Below are 23,031 nucleotides of genomic sequence, written 5' to 3'. Positions count from 1 at the left end.
TTATAGAACATATAATATTACTAACTAATCAACCCATTACTGGAAAGGGATACTTATCATCTATTTATAAAACAAACAAAAAAATAAAAATGCATAATAATGACAAAATATGGAATTATTATAGATCAGTTAATTGACATGTGCCAAATGACAGAGATAAAAAACTAATTCTTCTCTCTCCAAAGCAGACATCACTTTCATTACATTGGAGACTTTTTACATGGCAATTCATACACAGATCTTATGTAACCCCTCATAAAATGGAACTTATGTTTAAGAAAAATATTGGCTGCTGGAGATGTGATTTAGCAATAAAAGCAGACTGGCAACATATGTTCTACGAATGCCATTTGATTAAACCATATTGGGATAAAATAAATTATTTTCTGCAAATGGTATTCAATGATAAATTCCAGATTTCCAAATCTATTATTTTGTTTAATGCACCTGTACCCGACTGTGTGCCAAGAACAAAATATGTAATCTTATGGACTCTCCTAGCTATTGCAAGGAAGAACATTACATCAAACTGGAAATCCAACGCTTCTCCAACTTTTGAATATGGTGTCAGCAGTATCACGATTGGAAATGAACACTATTAAAGGAAGAACTGAAAGAACTACATCATTATACGTAGCATGGCAAAAAGTAACGGAAATACTGGAGAATAATGACTGCAGCAGATTATAATCAGGAAACAATTGTATAGAAAGTCAATTATATGTCAACAATAGACACCCTTGTAAATACTTTATTTTGGTTTTAATGTTTGATATCTGTTTAGAGGTTTTAGCCTACCTTTTTAAATAATTTGTAAATACTTCATTGTCATAAATAACCTGCATTCATGTTTTCTTGTTTTTGGAAATGAATAAAAATATTTAAAAAAAATAAAAGAAATTGAACATCTGGCTTTTTAGGTCCATAGGTTGGTACTAGGCTATTAGCCCTAGGGCCTAAGCCTAGCCAAAAATGTACCCTGGCTTTCGCCACCTAAGAAAATTATTTTCCTGTACCCCTGTCGAGCATAGCCACAGAAGTGATCCCTATGGTGAATTTCCTATTTCCCATCCAATCATCAAGATTTTTCTTGAAGAGTGCTAATGGTGGCTAATTCTTAGTGTTTTAGAACAAAAATAGTGTGGGGGAGTTAAAAAAATAGGATTGTTTGAAAGAAGTGCAAATGAAAATTACTATATATGGAATATATGAGCGAGAAGATATATAACTGTTAGATGGGAAAAATAAATATGTATAGCTATAATAAATCAAAATTGGAACTCAAAAAAGCAAGAACTAAAGAAGTATTATTTAACAAGATTTGGGATGAAGCATATATCTGCATGAAAATAAAATTTTGATAATAGCTGAAAGTGTTGGGAGGATAAAGTGTAAAAACATTTGCTTTTGTTTTGTGTATGAGATGAGAAAGGAAATTAGGGTCTGAACACATCTTTTTATTTATTTATTGTAAGTCACTGAGAATTTATTGCTGGTATACATTTAATTACATTTCATTTTGTTCAAAGCAAATAATTATTTTAATAAAGGAAACCTGTGCTTTCTATAAGTGCTGTGGGGTCTTTTTACATCCACCTCAGCTACCACCAGCTCAGGCAGACAAAGCCTTGTTTTAACATCCCATCTTAAAGGATGACACATTCAGGAGTGCAACACCCCCCATGCTGAATTGTAGTCTCTGTAGTGGAAAAGTATTTCTTTAACTGGTGTAGGCATAGAACTCGCATCTTTCTGTACTAAAGGTAAGTGTACTACTTGTTGAGATACTGAGCATCCTTCCTAATCATTATAGAGATGTGCTCCCTAAGTTTCTGTAGGTTTCAGCATAACCTTCACAATCACTGCACAAATGTATTGCTAATTTCCCTCTGTTTCCACAGTGTGCATGTCATGAGGATGTGATTGACAGAGTCTGGAAAATGATAGCCCCTTTGAGAATTAATTCCTATAGCATGCCTTTGGGACCCAAAGGCTACACTTGCTTAAGAGAAGGGGGATTATCAGGCATTTCAGAAGGTGTGAAAGCCTTTGCTGTGTGATATTAATGCCATAGGTGAACAAATCCCCACATCAAACCATTATCGTGGATGTGTCAGAGATATGATAGTCTGTGTCAAGCAAGTGGCACACAAGATTGCAGATGGAAGATCGAATACATAGGGTGTCCCATCATGGTCTACAAGATTAATTGATGTGTAGCACTTGCTTGTGTCCTTGACTGGGGAAGATGTTATAGCTGCTATTCATGGATGTGGTCTGGATGTTGGTCATAGGATGATCCAGGCCAGCTGTGTCTCACCGCATGATAAACTAGGTTAGTGTTACATACCAACAGTGTCTGTATGCTTATATAGTACATACACTATGTAGGCTAAGCTCATTGCACATTTGCTGTCATAATAATATCAGTGCATCATGCTGGCAAGGAAGATAAGGATGTATTGTAATTACTTTGTTGCATGAACACATTCACCCTGTAAGCTACATGGGCAACTGCGTAACATATGTTGCTGGCTTCACTCTGGTGTCTTGTATGCTATGTATATGCAGATATGGCTGGTAACATTCATACTGTAATACAACCTGAGGCAGACAAATGACTGATAGTGGCAGCTCTAGTGTGGTTGACAGCAAAGCTGATACACATGGAGGAAAATCACTGTCATGAGATACAGAGGCACTGTGTGTCTCTATCCTGTGTGGTAATGCATACTCTATATAGGTTCATAGGTAGGTAATAGGCTGTCTGCCCAAAGACATTTATAAGCCTAGCCAGAATGTGTTGGCTTTTGCCACCCCCTTAGATTAGTTCCCTGTGTCTCTGTCCAGAAGAGCCACTGAAGTGATCCCCGAAGTAAACTTTCTGTTTCCCATCCACTCATCAAGGTTTCTTTTGAAGAGTGCTAGCGAGGAGCTCTGCCTAATGTAGATTGGAATCTTGCTCCAGAGCATGGGAAGTCTCTGGGACAGGAATCTTTCCCTCCAGCATGTCCTATTTATTGTTGTGGTGAGGTTTAGATCCCTAGAGCGTGTGGCTCGAGGGGATAAGGTTTGCTTTAGGTGGAGTATGTCCATCAATTCTGGGTTGGACATGGCCTTGTATGTCAGGCAGAGATCACTTCTGAGTAGGCAGTATGCAACTGAGTACAGCTAGAGTTTCTTCAGTTGAGCTGCATAGGGCATCTGTTTGAGGCCAGTGATTCTCTTGGTGAGGTAGTTCTGTGGTCTTTACAGCTGTTGCAGGTGTCTTGTAAGGTGCATCCCAAATAATGCACTGTACTCTATAATGGGTCTGATGAGTGATGAGTAGAGGGGCCCAATGACCTCTTTTGATCTGGATGCGAACCCTTTTGTGATTAGGTGGGCCACATATAATGATTTTCTAACCACTTTGGCAATGTGATTATCAAAGGTGAAATTACTGACTACTCGGGTCCCCAGATCCCTTATGATGTTTTCCATATTTAGGGGACTATCACCTATGTGGTAGTTTGTGGGTACTTTGTTTTTTTCCAAAGGGGATGACTATGCACTTTTTGGCATTTAGCTTGAGGCCATAATTTTGACACCAGGTATCCATTTCAGTGAGACCCTTTTGGAGGATGTGTGTGCCAGCCGGAGAGTCAGTTATAGACCCTAGTTTGCAGTCATCAGCGAACTTGGTCAGCCACAGTCCTCCTGTGCTTGCCTGTACCTCTGAGAAGATTATGCTGAACAGGAGGGGTCCTAGGACTGAGCCCTGGGGAATGCCACTTGTAACCGGTTTAGAGTCGGACCTAGCTCCCCAACTTTCACCATGTGGGCTCTGTCCGTGAGCCTGTTGGCAACACATCTTGTGACAGAGGGGTTTATTTTCAGGTTGTTGAGCTTGTCTATAATACCAGAATGGGGAATGGTGTCAGAAGCCTTAGCGAGGTCTAGGTAGGCTGTGTACCACCTTTCCCTTGTCTACAGCCTTGGTAACTGTCTCAAAGAAGTCCTCCAGGTTTAGGAGGCATGATCTGCACTTAACAAAGCTGAACTGGGTAGGGTCCAGTGTTTGGAGGTTCCCAATGTCTCTGTTAATGAGTTCCATGATGATGCACTCCATAGCCTTGCAGACCAAGCTAGTCAGGCTTATAGGGTGATAGTTCCCGGGGTCTGTTGTGGCTCCACCTTTGTGGAGCGGAATAACCGTTGCTGTGCACCACTCTATGGGTACGTAGCCTGTGGAGAGGCTGAGTTTGAACAGTGTGCTTAGGTGAGGGGTTAGTTCATCTTTGAGCTCGTGTAGGACACAGCCTGGGACACCATCCAGTCCCATTGATGCTGTGTTTTTTGCTTTAGAGAGGGCTGTTTTAACCTGAGTGTCTGTGATTTCAGAGACTCTACATTCTTCTGGTATGATTATGGGCCCTTTTGGGGGTGGGGGGGTGAAGTTTGCGCTGAACCTCTCTGCCAGGATGTTGGCGATATCGGTCGGTTCATTGTATTTTGTGCCATTCTGCACTAACTCTGAGCAGATCTGAGCATTGCCACTTAGATTCTTGACATAGCTAAAGAATGCCTTGTGGTTATCTTTGGAATCCTTGGCAATTTTTCTTTCAAAGCTCGCCTTGGATGATTTTATGAGGGATCATAGTTTCTTGCTGATACTGATCAGGGATGTCTTCCCTTCTTGGGATTTTACTCTGTTCTGTACTAGTTTCCTCCTTCTATTGTATAGCTTGTTTATGGCAGGAGTCCACCAGACTGGTTTCCTTTTCTTGGAAGAGTGAGTCTTTGTTTTGCTTGGGATGGCATGATCCATGCATTCCTGTAGGTGCCCGTAGAATGCATTAGTAAAGGATTTTGCAGCTGGGACAGCATTATATTTCAGCAAGGGGGCTTTGAAACTTTCCACATCGATCTTAAGTAACGTGAAGTTTGCTTTTGAAACATTTTCATGGTGGTTTCCTTGTCCGGGGGTGGGGGCGGAATGTGGATATCCAAAGTGATTTGTTTATGGTCAGATCTAACCAGCAAAGGGTTGACCTCTGGTGTGGAACACCACTCACCCTTGTTAGTGATGACCAGGTCCAATATGTTTTCATCTCTGGTGGGGAGTGTTGACCAGTTGAACCAGGGTGTTTGAGTTTATAAATTCTAGGAAATGTTGGGCAAGGGAGTTAGTACTTGAGTAGTTAATGTTTGGATAGCTAAAATCACCGAATATTAGGGTGTTTGGTAGGACCTATATGTTTCCCAGTGTTTCCAGAAACACGGAATGGGGGTCCTGGGACATGGTGGGTGATCTGTAACAAACTACAGTTTGAAGTGCAGTTTTGCCCATTGTTAGTTGCATGTAAGTGATCTCTGAATCATCATGCTGTGCCACTAACCTGGAGGTGTGGATATCTTTGATGAATATGGGTACGCCCCCACCTTTTGTAGTTTGGTTTGGGTTCTGTAAATGTATGGTATGAGTTGTAGCCTGGTAGTGCTGGAGTGCTCTCTGGAGCCTTAAACCAGGTTTTTGTTACTGCACATATATCGATTTTCTCCATACTGAGTAGTGCCTAGAGGGCATGCATTTTGAGGTTTAGACTTCTGGCATTGAGTAGCATTACCCTCAGTTTTTTACTTGTGCTATTTACAGTGGTGGGTTTGTCTTTTGAGCCTTGCCTAAAAACGGCACTATGGGGGTGCCAAGAGCCTTGGCCAGTATTTGAAAGCCTAAGAGTGACAGGTGCAAGCTGTCTCTAGCAAAGCAGCATGGCTTGTCGAGCATGTCATTCCAGGCGGATAGACACTGGATCCCCTTTGAACGACACCAGAAACGTAGCCAGTTGTTGAAATAGAGATTTTTTTTCTTTATACCATGGTATCTTTTTTGGTGAGGGCAGGATGCTACTCAGGGTCAGGGTCATACCGGCCTGGGCTACATGATCAGAGAGCTCTTCCATGTCTCTTTTCATGTAGTCCAGGGAGGTACAGCTCAAGTCATTCACACCAACATGGACAATGACAAGATCATATCTGTACTTTTTCTGGAGTGACCTGAGTGCTTGTGTTATGTGGTGGATCCTGGCACCCACCAGGCATCTAACAGTGACCTCCTTCTTATTCAGGCTAGCGAGTGGGATGTCAGTGTGCCTAACTATAAAGTCACCTATTACTAGTATGCTGGGTATGTTGTTTTGCCTTAAGGGCTGTGATTGCATGGCACACTGGTTTTGTGAAGTATGTGTTTCATGGTTTGTGTTGGGGGGGGTGGAGGTTGCTTGGATATTTGCTTTGGAAGTCTCTGTTGGTTTTGTAGGTTTTTATTTAGAGCCTACAAGTATGTTTTCATGTATTTATGTGTGTTTTTGCCGGTGATGGTTTAATGGGTCTGTGTGAGACTGGTGGTGTGATACAAGTATTTCCCTTCTCCTCTTGACTGTCGGATCCAGTCTTGGGTTGAGAGAGCCTAGCCTCCAGTTTGGCTGTATAATTACATCTCTCGCATGTATTAGTGTTTTGTGGTAGGAGGAGAGGGTTGTCTGTGTACATGAGGCAGTTGCAACATTGCCTCAGAATGTCCAGATTCACCAGTTGGACTGGAGAGTACATCTGAAACTGCCCTTTGGATATGCCTGGATAGGTACGGTGAACTGTTTTACTGGATGGCTGGTAAGGTCGAATAGAGAGCCAGTGTACAGTACAGGAGGGTCTAATGCTAGGGTTTATAAGTGCTTGATATAAGTTTTGAGCAAGTGCCGGGCTGAGAAATGAATGGCTTGAGTGCTTAAGTTGAACGTTTGTCTAGTTCCAAGGGAAAAATTGAAGAGGAGACTTTGTGGAGCCAGGAATAGTTTTACCCTAGATAACTGGTGCTGCCCGGTGTGCAAAACCAGGCAAATGCAGTATTTATAGCAGGGAAATGAAAGAGATAGAAATTAGCCAAAAATGACCAATAAACTACTAATTTCTGGGTTGAATCCAGTCCTCCAGGGACAGATAGGTTGCTCAAATCTCCCCTCTCTTACAGGTGAACAGAGAAACTTCCTTCTCTCCAAGTAAGGTATGGGCAAACACAGAGATTTGTAACACAGCCCTGAATTCAGCACTAACCTGAAAACTGGACTATACTAGCGCAGAAAGGCAAGAAACAAGGATAGACTACTACAACAGGGCTCAATTTTGAGCTTTTTTTCTGGTTAATTGGGTAACTTGTTTAAATTAGTTATTTTTTTATATATATAAATCAATAGAAAACTAACTGCACTGTATTCAACTGCTTTTACTGTATATGTGTTTCTTCCTACTTTATTACTATGGGCATTAACTACAATTCTGATCTGAGATATATAACAATAAGTATCCTTTTCTGTGCATAAAAAAAAAAAATATATATATATATATATATATATATATGGGTTCATGTCAATACATCGACATGTCATTATGTCGACAGTTACTGCATCTACACGAAATAATCGACAATTGAAACCGTCGACAATTGGAATCATACACTTTAACTTTACCGACAACCCAACAGCACTTTTAAATGGAATGCTACCTTGGGCCGAGTACTAACATGGTTCAAGATGGGGGTGAAACACCAGTAATGTAGACGTACAAATCACGCCCCCATCTTGACCCATGTTAGTACTCGGCCCAAGGTAGCATTCCATTTAAAAGTGCTGTCGGGTTGTCGGTAAAGTTAGAGTGTATGATTCCAGTTGTCGACGGTTTCAATTGTCGATTATTTCGTGTAGATGCAGTAACTGTCGACATAATGACATGTCGATGTATTGACATGAACCCATATATATATATATATATATATATATATATATATATATATATATATATATTTTTTTTTTTTTTTCAGAAAATAAAGCAGATACAATGAAAAAACACTTTAAATGCACAGAAAAGGATACTTATTGTTATATATCTCAGATCAGAATTGTAGTTAATGCCCATAGTAATAAAGTAGGAAGAAACACATATACAGTAAAAGCAGTTGAATAAAGTGCAGTTAGTTTTCTATTGATTTATATATATAAAAAAATAACTAATTTAAACAAGTTACCCAATTAACCAGAAAAAAAGCTCAAAACTGAGCCCTGTTGTAGTAGTCTTCAATTAGACAAGTTCTAACTGCACACTCCTGCTACTAGGGTGTAGGGGAACCTTCTCCAAAAAAGGATGGCCTGGATCAGTGCTCAGGTTATACAAACAACACTAGATTCAGCAGGCCTGAATCTGGTCTATGCTATAGCAACAAGGCACACTAATTTCAGAAAGAAACAGTTCAAATAAGCAGGCACAATAAGCCTGTGACCAGAAATTCCCAGCTCAGAAGGGCAGAATCCAGCCTCTCTTCCCACAAGAGTGCAGACAACAAACCCTTTTAATGTAGAATAACTGGCCTGAAGCCCAAGTGCTTAAGCCAAAACTAATACACTTTTAGAATAGCAGACACTGGGCCTTCAGTCAGGAATTCCCAGCTTAGAAGGATGTAAGCTACGTGTCCTGCCACAACAGTGCAGACCACAAACCTTCTTAATGTAAAACAGCCTGTATGAAGCCCAAGTACTTAAACCAAAAGACTTAGAATAACGGTTACAATTTAATCAGGTTACTACCAAGCAGTAATAAATGCAGCAGAATAAATAAAAATTGAGTACTTTTAAGAAAAGCAAAGTAAATTAGGCAGAAACACAAATACAGTAAAAGCAGATGAGTAAAGTGCAATTTTTTTTTAAGTGCAAGGAGAGAGGAAGGAAGGAAGAACCTAAGTGGGTTGGCCTTCTCAGATCTTCTCTCTGTATTAAGTAGAGTGAACAATAAACTCAGAATATGATCTCACTGTACTCGGTTAAGTGAGCAAATGAGATGGACCCAGGAGGAGTGTTCTATTACAGACTTACAGGAGGGGTGGGCAATTCCAGAGCCACCGACACATACCAACACAGCAACAGGGAGGGATGGTGGGGAACTAACTGCAGAGAGACACACAGCACACTTTTCAATGAAACATACAATTAGGATCCAGAAAAAATAAAAATACAGTACTTTTAAAACTGCAAGTTTGTACTTAGCAGAAGACTAATATACACTACTGAAAGTTTCACTTAACTTCAGCTTCTAATGCAAATGCAAGTGTCTCAGAAGTTGAGCATAAAATGATTTCTCAAACTTTGTGGGTAGCACTTAAAGTACAGAGGAATCCCTCTAGGCTATTAAATATCACATAACAAAGAAGTGATAAGACCACCACCCCTCTTATAGCAGAGACACACACACAGCACACTGTTCAATGAAACACACAATTAGGAAACAGAAAAAATGAAAATATAGTACTTTTAAAACTGCAAGTTTGTACTTAACAGAAGACTAAAATACACAACTGCAAGTTTCACTTAACTTCAGCTTCTAATGCAGATGTTTGTAGCCAAGCAAGTCTCTCAGAACTTGAGCATAAAATGATTTCTATATAGGCTAAACATACAGTTGAACCCTGCTATAATATCAGCTGTTTTCAAGTTAATCTTTCTTTCACTTCTAGACCTGGAAGTGCGGGGAAACTGATACAATAAGTCCAAGTTTAAAATGAAAGCTTTTAAATGAGAGCACAACACTTTAGAGTAGTCCAGTTCCTTTGGATACAAAGAGCTTTTTTGTTGAATTAGGAAATCAAGAATAGTGAAGAATGTTGAAGAGAGACTAAGAGATGGCCATACTCAATACCTCATTAGTGTCTTTCATATAGTATTGAAGAAGAACTTGGAGCAAAAGAGAAGCTGAAGTCAAACTTCCTGTCATCATTGCTGTAGTGTCAGCTAGTGGGTGAACTACCTCCAGGTCCTTTTCTCTGGTGCTGACTGCACTGCCATTTGCCGTAGTAACATTATCACTTGGCTTTGGTGACTTTACCGTAAGCTTTCACTGTGTATGGATCATCACCACATAGGTCTTAAAACATTAGTGCATCTTAAATGCAATCTCATTTTACACAGTGTCAGCCCTGCTAATATAAACATATCCAGCAATTGCCATGTGGCATTTGTGTTTGAGCTGTGTTCCCAGTAATGTCAATCTTTCTTGCTATTTTGAGCCATTACTTCTAACCAATGTCTGTACACCTAATTTTCATCTACAAATTTTCAATATTCCAGTGCCATTTATTTCAACTTCTGTTAAGTCGTCATTACCTGCACCTATAGATCTATAATCTCGAGCCATTTAATGGTGTCAACATCCCTGCAGTAGTACTTTCATGCTGCTGTGGTACAATCTACCTTACCCCCCTCCTGCATTGTCCTTAGGTATCCAACTGATTGTACCCAAGCATGAAATCAGGCAAGTATAAAAGTGACCTACAGACATTTCAGATACAGGCATTCATTCCATAAGATGATGGAGTGACTGCATGAAGCAAATCACTAAGAAATATAGTTTAACTGATTAAACAAAAAGAAACACACAGCACAACAGCTGGTCATGACATCTCCCTGGTAGTGTGCTCACCTCTCCCTTTCCTTTAGCTCTGCACCATGCCTTTCACCCATCGTAAAGTTACTGCCAAGACTATATTCCTCAGAACCACAGGATTGCTCTGTTACTGGAGCTCTGCACATTTTTAAAACTTGTGAAATAAAGTGGAACTGCCGGAAGTGTAGGTTATTTCTCCAAAGTTAATTCCTCCTCATATTAACTTTCTTTGTAAAAAAACAGAGGCATGCACACTACTGGAGCCACTACCCCCATCCATTAACTAATATTTTATTAACCACTTTATAAGTATACATCTTCCAAAAAAAATCCCACTTCTTGTTTTAAACAAGGAGTCACCAGCATGATTTGGGCTTATTTTCTTGTAAATTGTTTGAATATCTGCCTTAAATTGTATTGGCTTTAATGTACTGACCTGGACAAAATACATTAGCTGATTGTTTTTTGCTCTCAATGTGTGGTTTGCATCATGGCTACAGAAACAGCTACTGATCTTTCTAAATAATTGCAAAACTTGAAAACCTGTCACTCTTACTCTGCCACTCCCCCCACTGACGTCCAAATGCAACTTTCATATTTCTTTCTTCTCAATGGCACCATTTTTATAAAGGAACTGCAGAGCACATCAGCTGTTTGTGGAGTATCCCTGGTACTGTGCTCACCTCACCCTGTAAGTTACTTACTTACTTCTGTTGGGTTTTATTCTTTTGTGAGAGATAATGAAGTAATGCTGAACAATAATGCCAATAAGTTAAGCAGCTAGCTGAACTGTTAAAGAAAAGCTTTATTATAACAAACTAGAGTGGAATATTTTGCTCTAACCTTGTAGACCAGCCTATTATCTAAGGTTACTATTGCTGGTGTTAGCATCCAATGATGTGATTGGTTAGTGCATATGGTTTCAACCTACTGGAACCCATTTTCCGACTGTGTTTTTAGCTTTCTTTCTATACCTTTTGAAGACTTCTAGCATAATAATGAAAACATTTTTAATTCAGTAAATTGTACTTTAGATGCTTTGTTATGTAACTGGATATGCTTGATTGTAGATGAGCAACTGAGTGAATTTAGAGCTACTGAAGCCATGCATTGTTGTATATATATATCTAAGGCATTTCATGGAGCTGTACATGATTATTTATAACTTGTCCTCTACTTACTTGATTCTTAACTTGTTGCAATGCTTGACTATATCTGATAACTGTTTGTAAGTGCAGGGAATTGCTGATATCTGCTAGCCTTAGCTATTAATCATATACCCAGTTTATGATAATTCATATACAGTAGCTGGTATTGCTCTCTTTACAGTTTTTTTCTGTCCCTCCTAGCATTTACTTTTTCTTGGACTAAGATCTCTAAGTCTCTTCTCTCCTCTTCCATTTATTTCCCCCTCCTTTCTCAAACATCTCTCTCTCATCTATATTTACTTTTTCATTTATTTTCCTCCTCCTTACTCTGACATATGTCTCTGTTTTATATTCACAGTCCCTTTAGCTCTACACCATGCCTTACACCAACCATAAATTTACTGCTAGGACTATATTCCCCAGAACCACAGGATTGCTCCGTTACCAGAACACTGCACATTTTTCAAACTTGTAAAATAAAGAGGAGCTGCTAAAATGTAGGTTATTTCTCCAAAGTTAATTCCTTATCATATTAACTTTCTTTGTAATAAAATAGAAGCATGCTCACTACTGGACCCACTCCCCCTTATCCATTAACTAATATTTTATAAGCCACTTTATAAGTATACATCATCCAAATAAAAACCCACTCCTTGGTCTAAACAAGCAGTCACTGGTAAGATTTGGACTTCTTATCCTGTAAATTGTTTGAATGTTTGCCTTAAACTGTATTGGTTCTAATGTAATGACCTGGACAAACTGCATTGTTTTTCTCCCTCAGTACATGGTCTGCGTTGTGGCTCATCATGCTCCATTTACCCTAGCTTTGCTCGAGCTCTCTCCAGTACTCTACTCTACACTCATCCCCACCCACCCCTAACGTCATTACACTTATAGCTAACCATCCATTAATCCCTGCATCAAAACACTCTGTCACTCTAGACTACCTCCACCCCCTACTTACTTTCATCTTCAAATAATACTCATCCTTAAGTAATCTGTAACTTATCACAACCCTCCACTCCTTCTCATCTCATTCCACACTCATTCCTTATTTCCAGACCCAAAACCCATCTTAACCCTTTCCAAAACACATGATCTCTCACCCCTTAACTCTCCACAGCACTTTGTACCTGTTCCCACTTCAAAACAGGCTTTATTTCATCATGATTCTACCTCTCCTGTTTTCACCTATCCTACTTGTCCTATACCACCTGTCCTTATATAACACTCAGTTAACACCACTACATCCTTCTCCAACTTCTAGCGTTATTACTCCAATCTCCCATCAATTAAATTATTTTAAAATTGCTCCCTCTATACTCCCAACCACTAATTCCATTCTTTCCAAAAGTAAAATTCACCCATCTACTACTATCATTCCTAAACCCAAGCCAAAACATCACTCCTATCTCCAATCATTCCCACAACCCTACTCATCTGTCTAACATCCTGCTCCTATCTGGACACATTCATCCTAATCCAGGCCCACTCTCCCTCCCTGTCATTAATAATGCATCCACTCATCCAACCATACATCACCCTAAATTCCCCAATAAACATTTATTATTATACTCTATGAATTCTGAAGCATTCTTAAAGTTAGTGAATTTCATGCTTGAATGGCCAGTCACACCCCTGATATATTCGCACTCACTGAAACATAGCTGAAACCACATATCTCTGAGAAAGAATTCTTTCCTCAGGTTGTAGCATCTTACAACTAGACAGATTACAGAAAAAAAGGTGGCGGTGTTGCTATAATTCATACCAACCACCTTACTCTTGCCCCTTTAACTAATTTACCCCCTCCTTTTTCTTTGGCTGAACTTCTAATTGCAAACTGCAAATCAATGCTCACAACAAACTAAGTGTTGCTGCAATTTACATACCCCCTCCTGGTGACAGTATCACTCTACTTGCACATATCCTATACTGGCACACTAAAAGTATACCCAATGAAACTGTTCTACTCGGTGATGTCAATATGAACTTGACATCACTATCCACTGCATATCCTAGCTCAAGTATTAACATACATGTTTTTTCCCAACTTATCATCACTTCTACTCATACGAACAAACAAAACAACTACAGCTGTCTCACAGACTGGATTCTAGTATCAAATCCACATAAATATCATTATCCTGAATCCTTACCTGACTCAGTAAGTGACCACTCAAAAATTAAAGTCCTCAGATTTTCCCCTCACCACACCCCACCACAAAAAACATAGAATGTCTCAAACTCTCCAACTTCAATCCTGATACCGTCAACTACCTTCTGTCTGCAATTAACTGGTCCTAACTCATCTACCTCTAGATGAGGCTGTACAAAAGTTCAAACTATATTTCTATCCACACTAAATTCCCTTGTCCCTCTAAGAACTGTAAGGGTTAAATCTCTTGGTAAACCCAGCTAACACAAACTACATGCTCGCTCATGCATAAAAGGGACTTAGCATGGGAAAGCTGGCCCAAAACAAAATCCTCTCAACATCTGCAAACTTATAAAGAATGTTGCAACCTTACCAAAATACAAGTCATCAAAGACAAAGAAAACTTTTACAGCCATCTTCAAACCTCCCAAATGACCAACCTAAAAAAATTATGTAACTCCATCAATCAAATTCTACATCCAGGAAAACCCTGCAGCTGACAACCTCTCAGAATTGAACATACTAACACAAAAATCTTTCACATCAGTTGAAAACTGGTTCTCAAACAGCAAGTTAATCTTAAATCCAAAAAAACCCAAAACTCTTACTTATTCTTCCAAAATCCCTCAGTCACCTTAAACCTACTTTCCATATCTTATCTCTTAACAATACCTCCATCACATCTGAAACTTGAACAAAGCTCCTTGGCATAATCATAGATGACAAACTGAAATTCAGCTATCATGTGCACTATTGCATTAAGAAAACCCACCAAAAACTTGGATTGCTGCACACAAACAATGCCTGTCTACTCCCAAGTCTTCTATATGGGTCTCAGATGTTCACCAACCTCCAGACCTCTCTCCTAGCAAAATCAGAGATCACTTACAAAAAATTGCTACATTTTTTGCAAACGAAACCTATAAGTCACATCACTGCCTCATCCTTAACTCCTTAAACTGGTTAGAATTTTCCCATTAACTACTTCTCTCACAGATGCAGGTCATACATTCCATCCTATATAAATCCTCTTTCTGTCCAGATATCTCCACTCTTGCATCCCCCTACACTACTCTGAGAACCCTCAGAAGTTGTGATCTAAATTTGTTGCAAATCTACAATCCAGAAATACAGCAGGAAAAAAAAATGTACAACTACTCTCCTCCCTCTCCTGGAATAAACTTCCTCTTGACATTAAAAATATAAATCACTCACAACAATGCAAAACTGCTCTCAAATATTTTCTAACCAGCTCCTAGACTTGCCACTGTAAACACCGGCCATGATCTCTCCTGACTCTCCTCTTCACCTACTCTTATGATCCTATCTGACCTTTGTACATAACCTCCCCTCATGGCCGGCCTTAGGCATAGGCCAACTAAGTGGCCGATTAGGGCACCAGTCTTGCAGGGGCACTTTTCCAATATTTATCTGGTGTATGTAGACCAGGATGGGGGCACCAGGTGGTGTGGTGGGGGGCGCCATGGAGCTCTTTTGCCTAGGGTACCAGTTTACCTAAGGCCGCTCCTGCTTCCCCTCTAACTCATATGCATTCACAAACTGTTCTCCACAAGCTGTCCCCCGTCATCTTCACCTGTCTAAACTCTGCCCTTCTGACAAGTCTACCTTTATGCTGTCTTACTTCCCCCTGCACTAGTAATCACTACACACTTTTACTTTACCTTACTCTATAGTACACACTCTAAATAATTCCTCTTCCTCTTAATGCACTAACAGTTCTCCACATACTTACTGCTAACATGAATTTCTCTACCACTTCTCTTTTTTTGGTGCATCATGCAACTGCTCTGCAGATAGCCAAGTCAACTGCTTTTGTTTATCTAACTCGTATTTATTGAGCATAAACTTACAATTCTTTAGAACATGTAACTAAAGATTGCACATTTTATATTGAAATATTGTTCTTCTAGGAGGTTTTCTCCCTGGGCCTCCACTAAAAAAGGGCAAAAAATCAAGTTCAACTAACTTGGTCAACAAATGTCAAATAAATAATTAATTGACAGCCTGGAGCAAGGGAGTGCATTGCTTCCCCACATTCCCAAGGAGTGTGCTTACAGCTGGTTTAGAAGAAGGCTACATGGCTAAATGAAATGGTTTGTGATACCTACAACAGGTGCTTTGGCTGCCAAAGAAGGCCACTTGTGTGGTCTCTGCATTTACAAATATTTTACATGATGCAGCAAATGCTGACTGGATACAATATACGACTCTAACTAACATCAGTAGCCAAAGGGCAGAAATAATCTTTACATCATCTAAGGAGCAGACAGCTTGTGCAGAGTCCCCAAAGCCAGGTATTGCATTTTCAGCAGCAGTGGAACACCTTGATCATGTAAAATGAACCATTTCTGGAGAAAAAATGTATATTCATCCAGACTGTCTCTTTGGTTATTCAATTATTTAGCACACATGTTGTATTTGTATCAAGATATGGCTGAAGAACTACAGTGTGTGACAAATGGAGTGTATGATGGTTCAGTCAATGGTCAGATTAAGACCTAAGTTTCCACTTCTAAAACCATGTACAACCTGATCATCCATGTAAAATGTAATGCTGAATGAAGGGGCTGTACATTCATTAGGTTCTGGAAATCATATCTGCTGGAAGGTCTGGCTGTGTCTTATGTTATTGTCTTGTGAAGAAGAACTATTGGTTGTTCCAAAACAGGAAAGGGATAGTAGGAACCTGTGCACTCTGTGGTAAGGGAAGAACAGCAGCCTAGGAAATATTATCTTCTGAGCAAATTGACGCATTCAGTGTCAGTCCTGACAGCACTTCATACAGAGTTAGTGTTGTGTAAGTCCCCATTACCTAGTGTGACGGCATACTTCTACCTTGAAATCAGTTCATCAGTTGGTGTTCCTCCTCTGTTTTCATCACTGCTATATTATGATGTGAATGTTGTTTGCTTATTAACTACACTCACACACACACACACACACTCACACAAAACAATAACAAAGCACAGCATAAAGGGGAGGGAATGTACTTATGCAAAGCTGATGGTAATTACACTAAAATTGCCAAAGATAATTTATTTTGGTTAGCTAACATGTATTAGTGTATGTCAAGATAAATGCTTAGCACATTATTTGTTTTACTTTTTCTTATACAGGAAATCAAGTCATTTGTGGAGAGGTATGTACAAATAGTTTTGTGGGTAGTTGTTAATAAAGTTGTATCTGTAAGTTTATGTTATCTGATCATTGTTACTTAATTTGTATTTTCCTTCCCTGAATTATTCCGCAGTCTTAAAAATGTCCAGAAAGAGGATGACTGCCAAAGAGTTGTGGCATACAACTTGAGTCTTGGACTGTACAAAGGCCCTCTAGCATATGGAGTATGGAAGGAAATGAAATCCATCCTTAGTCCCGGTAATAAAAATATCTCTACAAAAAATTGTCTTTTGTAAACTTATTGAGATATCAGCAACTTTCTGTGGTCTTTCATAATAATCATTCCTGAAGTTTTATTTATTTTCCAAATAGCAAACATTTGTAGTGTGAGTTCTTCAGAAACCATTTACTTTTATAAATCTACAATTTCTCTTAACCATACATGCTTTTTAAATAACATTATGATTTTCATTAAGGAGTTATGTTTGTATATTTCCAGGGTAAATATCATTAGCTTCTAATGATGTCATAATAGTTTCAGTGGAGCAAACTTTGGCACTTTAAGATAACATGATTTCAATATTATCAAAGTGTAATCTGTATGCTGCAGTGCATGTTACACCAGCACTGACTCTAGTTCAAATACAGTTGTTTAAATCAGCTGTTGTTTGTACATTGTGCTAGTTTGTTCCCACATATGGTTTAGTAAGAAGTTGATAAATTATTGCTAGTACATGATCATTACCAAAAACATAGCCATGCATTACTGGATATTTGCAGGTAAAGCATCATGACCAGTCTCTTCTGGGTCTGCACTATACAGAACATTATATTCATGTCTCATTCCTAAGTGATGTGAGTGTAACCAAGACAGACAGTGGATTTAGTTTTACTTCATGAGTACAAAAGAAAAGAAATAAAAAAAAAGAACTGCTCCAGCCAGATGCATTTTTTGTTTTATAATTTAAATAAAGCCAGTTCATAATTAGACTGGCAATATTTTGAATGGAAACATCTGTTTTTTTAGAAGGTGATTAAAAAAATAGAAAAGTATTTCTTTGTTCTTCCTCCTCCCATATTATTATAAGAGAGATCTAGCCATCCATCTATTAAAGATTTAGTCCCTGTTAGATTTGTGACAGTTCTAAAATATTTAAATATTTTCTTTTCATTTTGATAAAGAATATTTCATAAACATATTTATTTTTACAGGTCTGTCTAATCTTGTATTGGACACGAACACAGCACACCCTAATCTCATTCTGTCTGATGACCTGACCAGCATAAAACGTGGTAACAAAAGGCAGGAGCTCCCTGACTACCCCAAGAGGTTTGATATATGTCCATTTGTACTGGGATTAGAGGGATTCATATCAGGCAGGCACTATTGGGAGGTAGAGGTGAAGAACAAGACTGGCTGGTGTGTGGGTGTTGCCAAAGAATCCATCAACAGGAAAGGATACATCATCCCGAGCCCTGAGAATGGATACTGGACTTTGTATCTTGGCAATCAAAATAAGTATGTAGTATGTAAAACACCACGAAAATATATCAAACTCTGGGAGAAGGCCCAGAGGATCGGAATGTATCTGGACTGTGAGGGTGGACAGGTGTCATTTTATAAAGCTGACAACATGTCCCATCTCTACACTTTCACTGACACCTTCACTGAGAGAATATATCCTTTCTTTAGCCCTTGTAATAATGATGGGGATAAAAATGCAGAACCCCTGAAGCTCTTTCACTTAAAATTATAACTCTGACTGAAAACTATAGTTTTGTAAATTCAACATAGAGACTGAAAATATGTAAAAAAAGAAAAGTTTTAATCAGTTTTATTGGGTGATAGTCTTAATGAGAAGGAAGTATATAAAAGAATAACATTTCACAGTAGTGAAGTATAAAGACAAAGTACATTTAAAGAGGATATTCTTGTTTAATATATAGTGCAATTATTTTGCCTCTAGGAATTTTATAATGTTATATGTATCTCTTAATATATTCTAGTTAAATTAGATCTTGAATTTAAGATCTGAGCATTTAGGGATGTTTTGACATGCACATTACTATCTTAAAGATAAAACATGTACAAGCAAATCACAACTCCAATTTATTATTTTTTTATCTTGTATTTCACTCATCTGAATTATGTCTCATAATGGATCTCAGTACTGTCTCCTACTGGCCGTAACACATGCTTTGGCTATATAAATATGTGCTGTCTGCTACTTGCAAGTGTCAATGTGTAAAAGCCTCCCCTTCCAAATAGAGATAGATTTCATTTGTTGTGATTCAGAGAGAGAAGTATTGCTGGTTGTTTTATATAAGCAGTCATTTGTAGGGACTGTTATAAGCAATCATTTTTAAGAACTGTTGGTCTGCAGAACAGGTTGAGAGAGTTGTACAGTTTGGTTACTGTTAATGAATGTGACTAAAATACAGTTACAACTGTTATTTTATTCTGTGCTATTGCAGCTATCATACGTCTAACATTCCATTTTTCCAAAGCTAGAGATTAGTTTTATTATGCCATTAAAACTATAATGTAAGTACTGACACTAATGTTTGCAGAAAATTAACAATGGAGGTTTACATTGCTGGCGTATTATTTCTTCATAGGTTCATAGGCAAGCACTAGGCAATCAGTCTGCAGACCATTACAAGCCTACCCAAAATACTTAAGTCAGAGGTAATCTACATCCTCTAGAAAACCATGCCAAGTGGGTTTTAGTTTCACTGTTATTGACCAAGTTTTAAATACAGACAAGAGATGGGATGCAGAAGTGGATTTAAACTGGAAAGAATATGCTTGGTAAGTGAGGCTAAACACAGGTGCAGATCCAGGTATGAATGATATGGAAAACTTTAAAGCAGTGTTATATAAGAAAGGGTTAAAACACTGCTAATGTTTTGGGTCATGTGACTTGAGCAAACTATTTTGTGTGTGTGACAACCAGGTCTGAAGAAGTTCTTTGTGAATGAAAGCGCTTACCAGTTCTTTTTTGTTTTAATAAATACTGAGTGTTTTATTGTCATTCGAATTGCGTATTGGATTACAAATCACTTTCTTTGTTTTCCACTGTTCTTTTATATTGATTGTTAATAAATCCAACCTTTATAATAGGGGCAAATATTTGTTCCCTTTCAACCCTTACATACTCACTAATCTGATCTAAATCATCAGAAGGATATCCTCTCTCAACAAATAACTGCTTGAGGACATGACATTTCCTTCAAAAAGACTCTATCATCACTTCTCATTCTACAAATTCTAATTGCTTCACCTTTAAACACATTCATCTTTAAATGTCTTGGATGGTAACTATCAAAATGTAGGTAATTATTTCTAAAACTGTTCTTACAAAATATTGCACTACTAAATTGTCTTTTAATTGTATCCATTGATATCGCCACATCCAGAAATTGAGTTTTTATACCAACATTAGCTATAGTAAACTAGAGCCAAGGGACAGTTTGAATTACGTCATTGAAAAATTCTTCTAACTGGGACTTACTGCTAACCCAGATAAAAAAATAAATCCTCTATATATCTCTTATAAAATCTAATTAGCTTAAAATGTTCTAATTACTTTAGAAACTCCTGTTCCCACCAACATAAAACGAAGTTCGCAAAAACTGGGGCTACATGTGCCTCCCAGTGAATTTTTGATAGCCTCTTCAAACATAAATACATTATTTGACAGGACTATTTCCATTAGCTGGCAGACCACAAATAAATCTTGTTCAAATTTAGTCCTAACCTTACTGAGATATAATCTCATAAATTCAACACCAGCTGTCTGCTTTATTGCAGTATATAATGAGCAGACATCAAATGTACACAAAAATGTCTCATCCCCTTAAACTCATACCATTTTAACTCATCCAAAAACATCCAAGAATCCCTCAGGTACCACTCACTGGCCTATACTTTGGGAGTCAACATCTTGTCTAAGTAACTAGAAATACTGGAAATAACAAATAACTTTACATTGAATAATGCTGTGATGCCCCACCCCTGGACCAGTAATCAAGGAGCCTCAATCTTCACCACTGGCTATAGTGTGGGGACATTCACTGAGAGGATAACAGATAGACACACATAGTATTTCCAGATGCAGCTCTCTGCATCAAGTGCAGTTGGCCTTAAGAGCACACAGAGACCACAGTCAGTCTGGGCCTGGTTTCTCCCCTCTTCCTTCAGATCCTCAATAAGAATCCCCACTGCCACAGCTATAGCATTGAGATCTCCAGTGAATGACCAAGCCAAGACCTCCAGCACCTTCTTTGCCCAATCAGTGCACTGTGTCCCTGCCCAAGTAGCTGACACACACACACACACACACACACACCTGAGAAAGACTGGCATGGGTTTACTTGCTATTCCTCCTTCTGCTTAGACTATAAGGTTGTTACCACTTCCATCAGTCACTCCTTATCGACTACTTTAAGGCCCTTAACAAAGGGGGTCCAATTTTACTGTGTAATATTAATATTAATACAAATGGTAGTTTCACCAAGAGCAAGGCCATTAGGAGTGGCCCATAAAGGGGGTCCAATTTTACTGTGTAATATTAATACTAATATAAATTGTAGTTTGACCAAGAGCAAGGCCATTAGGAGTGGCCCACACAGTGCCACCAAATAAATATGCAGGTATTCTCAGAATTTAAATATCTCTAAAAAGATCAGCCACACTGAAAGGTTTAAATATGTTTAATAATAAATAATAAAAGAACAAGAACATACTAAATATATATTCGCAATGACATCAGAGTTCAGAATCACAGGGAATATTTAAAACATTGCAGGATAGGCTCAGACAAATAAAGAAAAATATCTAAACTACGCTTCACTATATTGCTGACTGACTCTAAAAGAATTATACTCTTCACTAATAACTTACTTACTAGAGAAAGGCAGATAATGTGGTGAATGGTTCTTGTTGTCAGGTCCAAGACAGAATGCAGGAATGCTCTCTCACTGAGAGACTTCTCAAAATAATATCTAAAACATTACTGCTGGGCTAGCTTACAGAATGACATCACTTTTGGTCATCTGACTTTTAGTTCTCAGCAAAACCCCCATTGCTGGAAGCTGGTAGGATTTAGCACCTACCTGTAAAAATACACATACAAGGACTTTTGCTCAGATCCTTGGTGGGTGCTGGAAGTCATAAAACAATTGCATTCCTTCATCTACATCATAGTGCTTTAGCCCACTAGGCCACTCAGTTCGTAGTTTCAGAGTAGTAATTAGTTCACCCCAAAAACAATACAGAAAGCTTCCTAGTACATACTTTAGGTCTCTAGCTGCATTGAAACTTCAGAGATAGGCTTAGCTTATAAAGTGATTTAATTTCAGATATTTTACTAAAGTATGCTGGACTGAGGTTAACCTTTCAGTTTCCTCCAGTATCCAGTTAAAACAGATACATTTAAACAATTAAAATAGTGCATGTATATTTCTTCCTCCTATTCCACAACTTTCCTGTTCTATATCTGTAAAAAAAAAGACATCCCTACTTAAACTTAATAACTCTGATGCCAAACCCAACAAACTATATCTTGCTTTCTTTAAAAAAAATGACAGTAGAACAAAAAACTAAATTAGTTGTTCTAACTTAAATTTTTTTTTATGTTTTTATTCGAGAATGTGATACCTAACCCAAGACTGGGAGCATGGAAAGATCATCTAGCGGTAAGAGAGTTGTGGTGGTAAAGTTGGATGCCACATAGTACCTGGAGATTAATGACAACTTGTCCCTAGTTCCAGTGCTAGAAACACAAGGGTTAATAAATATTAGCATTTTATATTGTTTTTGTGCGCTTTTTAGGAATAAAACATTTTTATGTTGCACTTTAAAACAAATGTACGATAGGCTGGTTATTTAAACTAAACTGAATTTTATATGTTTATATTTATCATTATTAATTTTTAATATATATGATACCCTTGGAAAGTTTTATTTTAGTGTTATACCTTTAAGACCTGATTACACGTATTTTATGTTAGTAGGGGGATCATTTAAAAGCGGCATTTGATGTGTGTGTATTCTAGATTCTGATGAAGTCTTTTGCACACAGAAGAAAAGCTATATTGTGCATTACACAAGCTTAA

The 23,031-nt window shown here is 38.3% G+C and overlaps 1 protein-coding gene across 1 annotated transcript in view; it reads left to right on the top strand.

The window, feature by feature from the left end:
- The window catches only part of LOC122813682 (zinc-binding protein A33-like), a 152,877-nt gene extending 133,102 nt beyond the window's left edge, over positions 1-19,775 (top strand). Inside the window, exons 4-6 of the mRNA XM_044086132.1 lie at positions 16,911-16,933; positions 17,045-17,169; positions 18,124-19,775. Coding sequence (XP_043942067.1) covers positions 16,911-16,933; positions 17,045-17,169; positions 18,124-18,668 — 693 coding nt within the window. The 3' untranslated portion in view covers positions 18,669-19,775. The remainder of the gene's footprint in view (positions 1-16,910; positions 16,934-17,044; positions 17,170-18,123) is intronic.
- Positions 19,776-23,031: the final 3,256 nt, after the last annotated feature.

The sequence above is a fragment of the Protopterus annectens genome, chromosome 10.part0 (assembly GCF_019279795.1).
Source record: "Protopterus annectens isolate FY-2018-M chromosome 10.part0, PAN1.0, whole genome shotgun sequence".
NCBI lineage: Eukaryota > Metazoa > Chordata > Ceratodontiformes > Protopteridae > Protopterus > Protopterus annectens.
The sequence above is the reverse complement of the archived record's forward strand: the minus strand, read 5'-3'. Positions and strand labels throughout refer to the sequence as shown.